Raw genomic sequence first — 5,277 nt, 5'->3', positions numbered from 1 at the left:
TAGACTAGTATGCGGGCCTCGAGATCCAATCCCAAGTCACGTTAGTCTCTTGTGCAGGACCCGGAAGGCGAGGGATTTACAGCCAGAGCCCCCCCTGGCACCCAAGCGTCCTCCTGCTCCAAGCAGAACTCAACGGAGAGACCTCTCACGGCGGGTTCGGTCCACGTTCCCGGCGCGGTTCACAACCCCCTTGGTTAGGGTCAGGCAGGCAGTCGGGGGTAACTGAAGCTGCCTCTCAGGCACCAACCTGAAGCTTTAGATATATTTTCATCCTTTAGTTCATTGAGCAAACAATGCAAACAGTCCTTTCTAAACTGTTACAAGCACAATCAATTTCAATGGTCGTTTAGCTCGCAACCTGTTAAGGAGTGACTTCTTTTCTCCGAATGCAATCCGCATTCTTTCCGGAATCAATTGCAACTTGGCAAGATTCCTATCATTCTTGGGTTAGGGTCATACCCTACCCATACTTTAGTGTTTAGTTGTGGTAGGTTCCAGCGACCATGTCGCTTTAGATTATGGTCGGTCATTTGCTTCAAGGCAACGCCTAATCTTCCTTTCCCTTGGCAATTACTTCCCAAGAAAAGTGAGTTAACAGGGTGATTACTCATCCTCTTGTAAGTTAAATTCTTTCAATAACTTGCTAACCTCATTTCGAGAGATGACAAGACTCTTTGCGGACAAATTCCAAGACTATACAATGTTGCGGCTTTGTGCGCAAGTATTGCATCTATTCCATGGAATCTATCCATTGCTTAACGTTCTGATCACGGAATTTAACCCTAGCTGAGTAACAGGATTTTGGGGTATCCTCCAAGTCATTTCTAATTAGGTTTGGCTCATGATTCTAGATTATGCAACTCCGTCGGAGTTCCTTCATTAAGACGACTGATCCTTAGGATAAAACCTTAGATCCTTTCATGAATAAACAACCGATCGCTTCGACATTTTGTGAATGCATGTAAGATCCCTAGATTCACAGTTTTTGTCTTAAGCGAGGTCGAATTATCCTTGCACAAAATCCTAGTTATCTCTTAGGATTCCTATCATATTGACTCAGTCATGTTTATACGAATCCTTGATGTTTATATTACCTAGTCAATTTCAATTATGCTTGTTCTGCGATAAGAATGATCCTTCTAGGGTGATAAACCAAATCTAACGGGATCCAATTCGCGTAAACATGCGATTGATTGCCGTTTCCTTGGTGAGGTAAAATTACTTGCTAATCTGTACGCTAACTTTCCTAATTAATCAAGCCTATACTTTGTAGTCTATACTCTCGAAACTTATGCATTGGCGAATTATACAATCTTTCCTTGGTGCACGATAATTTGGTTACTAACTTTTCCTAGGACCTCCTACTAGGTCTTACATCAATAGTCGTACCTACAACCTTGTTGTTTATCCTTTTTCATCCTATGCTTTTACACCTAATTACTGCTCTTAATGATTGACCTTTTTCTCATGACGACTACGCAATTTCTAACATTCTCCTAGCCACGAAGTCGTTGGTGAAACACAAGCGAAACTAGTGTTATTCTATTCCATCTTATAACTATTTTGCAAGTCATACGTTCACTTTAGTACCCTATTAATTCTTTCCGAATGAAACCTTATGGCGCTTAACCTTTTCCTATGAAATCATTACGAGAGGTATGTTACCTAATGTGCAGTATACGTTTAATCTACCATATCTAGGATGACAAATAATGCACATATAAATTCCGTTTCCTTGCTTAGGATTAGATTCCTTACCTTGATAAGGTACCAACTACATGCGTCTAACCCTCTAATCGTTCAATCTTTCATAATGTTCAAAAGATGCATTTCTTTCAATTTCCATATGCAAATTAAACGTAAAAGTGCAATTTCCTTTCTAAGCGCGCCTAATCATTTCCTTATGCGGAATTAACACGGAAGAACCTGGACTTGTGGAGTCGGGGTGATGTCCACTTGCACATTCGGAGTCGAGCCTCCCGCGGTCGCCTCTTGGGATCTTTTTGGAGCCATCGTAGTCGTAAATTCGACTTCCGATCTGCCTTTGTGCTTGTATGCGGTTGGGTTCCTCTTCGGGATAGAGCTTGCGACAAAAGCTTAGGAGTCCCCACGAAACTCGAATCGGCACGGTATTTGGATGGCTTGCGGATTTAATGTCTTTGTCCGAAGTCTTGTCGAAGGTTCTTGTGAGGTCTTTATGGCCTCACCGTCTCCTTCTTTAGAAGTCCCGGGGTATTTAATGGATCTTCGGGAAGATGCCGTGGGAAAGGTCCTTTGGGACAAGTGGTGGAAAAGTGCCTTTTGGCCAGGTGGTGGGAAAGGACCCTTGGGAAGGCCTTTGGGAAAAAGGGTGTAAAGAAGTCGTGGGAAAGGGGGTTTATGAGGCCCCCTTTGGAAACTTCTAAAGAAGCTTCCAAAGAAGCTTCTGAGCTTCTTCAGCTCCACGTGGAAGGAAGGGAGGTCGTGGACGACGTGGTGGACGAACTGGCGGCAACGTCAGCGGCCTGGCGGCCTGGGCGACAGCAGCGGCGGTGGACTGGGGCGGAGCTGGGCGGCAGCACGGCGGACTGGCGGCGATCAGCACGGCGGCGGCCTCACGCTCTCTCTCTCTCTCTCACAGAGCCTCCCCTACTCTCCTCTTCCTCCTAAGCACACCCCCTTGATGGGGGGTGTTTTTATAGCCTTGGGGGTGGGGAAGGGGTCTCCACCCACGTGGGGAACTCCCCCATGCAAACCCCCACTTTGCCATCCTCCCCCCACACACTCCCTTTCCTCCAGCCATGCATCGGCTGGGGGAAGGGATAAACATAAAAAAATTTGCATTTATTTAATTAAATTGCCCCTCCCAAGAGGGTGTTTCCGTGCGGCTTGCGGTTTTGAACACCCGGTTCGATTTACCATTCGCAGAGGACCCTATTTCCCGCGTGCGGCTCACACCTTATGCGGTCAATAATTTCAATGCAAGAGATACCCTTTGCACAGGGTTTACACGGTATACGGAAAGTTAATATTTACGGTACGGTACGCGGAAATATTACATATTTCCTGTAATATTCATTTTCCTTTTCTTCTCTCCCTCTCTCCCTCTCCCCCTCTCCTCTCTTTTCCTTCTCTCTCTCTCTCTCCTCTTTTTTCTTCTCTCTTTTAAATTTTATATTTTCTCTCCCTCTGTGTATTGAATTGATTTTCAATACCGTTCCCGCTCTCTCCTCTCTTTTCCTTCTCTCTCTCTCTCTCTCTCTCTCTCTCTCTCTCCTGTCTGTCCATAGCCCGGTGATAATTATTCATTGTGTAAACAGACCCGAAGAGGCTGGTATCGACTTTTATGATGGGAAGATGTGGTCTTCCGGATAGACGATTCCGTTAAATTTCACTTGTCGAGTTCCAACACGTGGAACCCGCTGCAAGCCAGCTCAGATGGCAGGAAAGGTTGTTCACACACGTCCTTTGGATCTAGTCAACAGCACCGCTCCCCTTGTGGACATATCTAATAGCCACACCGAACCTTGCTCACTCAAAACGTAGTGCACTAGCTTCCTCTTCCTGGTTTTTTCCTTGTGGAGCGGGTGAGAGATGGCGTGGGTGAATGCTGTGGTGGTGTTGATGTTGCTGTCTGCGGCGGTATACAGCTCCATTGCAGATGTAAGCTGCCAAACTAAGAACGGTTATAGTCAATTGTTACATAACTGTGTGATCGTGACTGGATCGCTGTGCGATGGGGAGCTTTGTGTCTAAGCAGTGAGATGTGATTGACTTTGGCTGTGGATGAGTCGATTTGAGTTGTTACGCTCTCGGATCTGCGAGATAGGGGATTGTCGTGGCCGATTGGACAAGAGTTAGAGATGGGAGGTCACGGTTAGTAACTTGTCATTTTGTCCAATGTGATCGTTTAGCAGGAATGCGTGCTCATTCTTCAAATAGACGCAAAGCATTAGCTTGTTGTGATGGAACGAGAGGCGGATATTCTTAATTCGTTAGAGGGGCTTAACAGTGCAACTGAAAAGAAATGGCAGTGGCATGGCAGGGTAGATTAATAGAGCAATCTGTTGACTGTAACTGTACAGCCGGGTGTTGACGGGTGGCGTGCTTGCAGTGGTCGGGGCATGGACGAGATCGAGATATACATTGTATGTATATGGCTGATGTGTCTGTAATACAACTGTACAGGATGGATATTGTTTTGTCGTATGATAGGATTGGGATAAAAGATATACACTGTATACGGCTGATGTGTCTGCAATATAAGTAAACAGGTTGGGATATTGTTTTGGCGTAAGATTGGCTTCGGAAATTTCCATCCTGCCACGCGGCAGGCTGGGATTGGCGGTTACATTGAGAGATAGCCTGCACGTGGAGCGGCTGCCTTGGTACAGAGGTGTTTATATGTGTTTCTGGTCTGATATATATATATATATACATGTGTGTGTAGGATTGCGTGTACACGCTGTACATAAGGACGGGGAGGGTGATAAGCGGCGGGACGAATGCGGTGATAGGCGTGACGCTGTTCGACTCGGAGGGGGACTCGGTGCAGATCGACGACATCGTGACGTGGGGGGGTCTGATGGGCAGCGACCACGACTACTTCGAGCGGGGCAGCCTGGACATCTTCAGCGGGCTGGGGACGTGCCTGGGCAGCGCCACCATCTGCGGCCTCAACCTCACCTCCGACGGCTCGGGGACACACCCGGGCTGGTACGTGAACTACCTGGAGGCCACCATCACGGGCGCCCACCTGGGCTGCGACAACCACGAGTTCGAGATCGAGCAGTGGATCGCGCCCGACGCCTACCCTTATCAGCTCTACGCCACCCGAGACGACTGCAACTCCTCCTCCTCCGCGTCCTACCGCCTCCTGTCTCGCCGCTCCAAGCAGTAGATAGTATTCTCTCTCTCCCGCAGTTTGTCGTTTGCTTATCAACCATCCTTTTTTTTATGTTGGAATAAATGCTATGCTATCCGAGGATAGTATAATCGCTGTCTATCTTGCGGACCAGAGTGTCGTTGGCAAGTTACCTCATTTCGTCGTGTACATTAGTTATTACTTTCGTCGCTAAGGATCCCCAAATTCTAGCTTTCCTAAATGTTGGTTTTTGACATTAGGACCATCACCTAAACTATCCATCGTCAGCCATCATCTCTACGCGCGCGCGCACACACTCTCTCTCGCTCCATAGCAAATCTGTGACGTATTCGTACCCATCGATAAAACAGTAAGAGCATCATCCTAGTGAGTAGTTCTCTTATTTATTTCGCAGGCTTTGCAACCTGCAGCCC

The 5,277-nt window shown here is 47.1% G+C and overlaps 1 protein-coding gene across 1 annotated transcript; it reads left to right on the top strand.

The window, feature by feature from the left end:
• The first annotated feature begins 3,484 nt into the window (after positions 1–3,484).
• On the top strand, positions 3,485–4,982 carry LOC148037776 (PLAT domain-containing protein 3-like). The gene is made up of 2 exons (XM_087676736.1): positions 3,485–3,642; positions 4,430–4,982. Exons 1-2 carry the CDS (start codon positions 3,574–3,576, stop codon positions 4,877–4,879), a joined length of 519 nt encoding a protein of 172 aa, XP_087532862.1. The 5' UTR covers positions 3,485–3,573; the 3' UTR covers positions 4,880–4,982.
• Positions 4,983–5,277: the final 295 nt, after the last annotated feature.

Source organism: Lygodium microphyllum, chromosome 4, assembly GCF_053477565.2.
Source record: "Lygodium microphyllum isolate KBCC chromosome 4, Lygodium_microphyllum_v1.1.10, whole genome shotgun sequence".
NCBI classification, from domain to species: domain Eukaryota; kingdom Viridiplantae; phylum Streptophyta; class Polypodiopsida; order Schizaeales; family Lygodiaceae; genus Lygodium; species Lygodium microphyllum.
The sequence above is the reverse complement of the archived record's forward strand: the minus strand, read 5'-3'. Positions and strand labels throughout refer to the sequence as shown.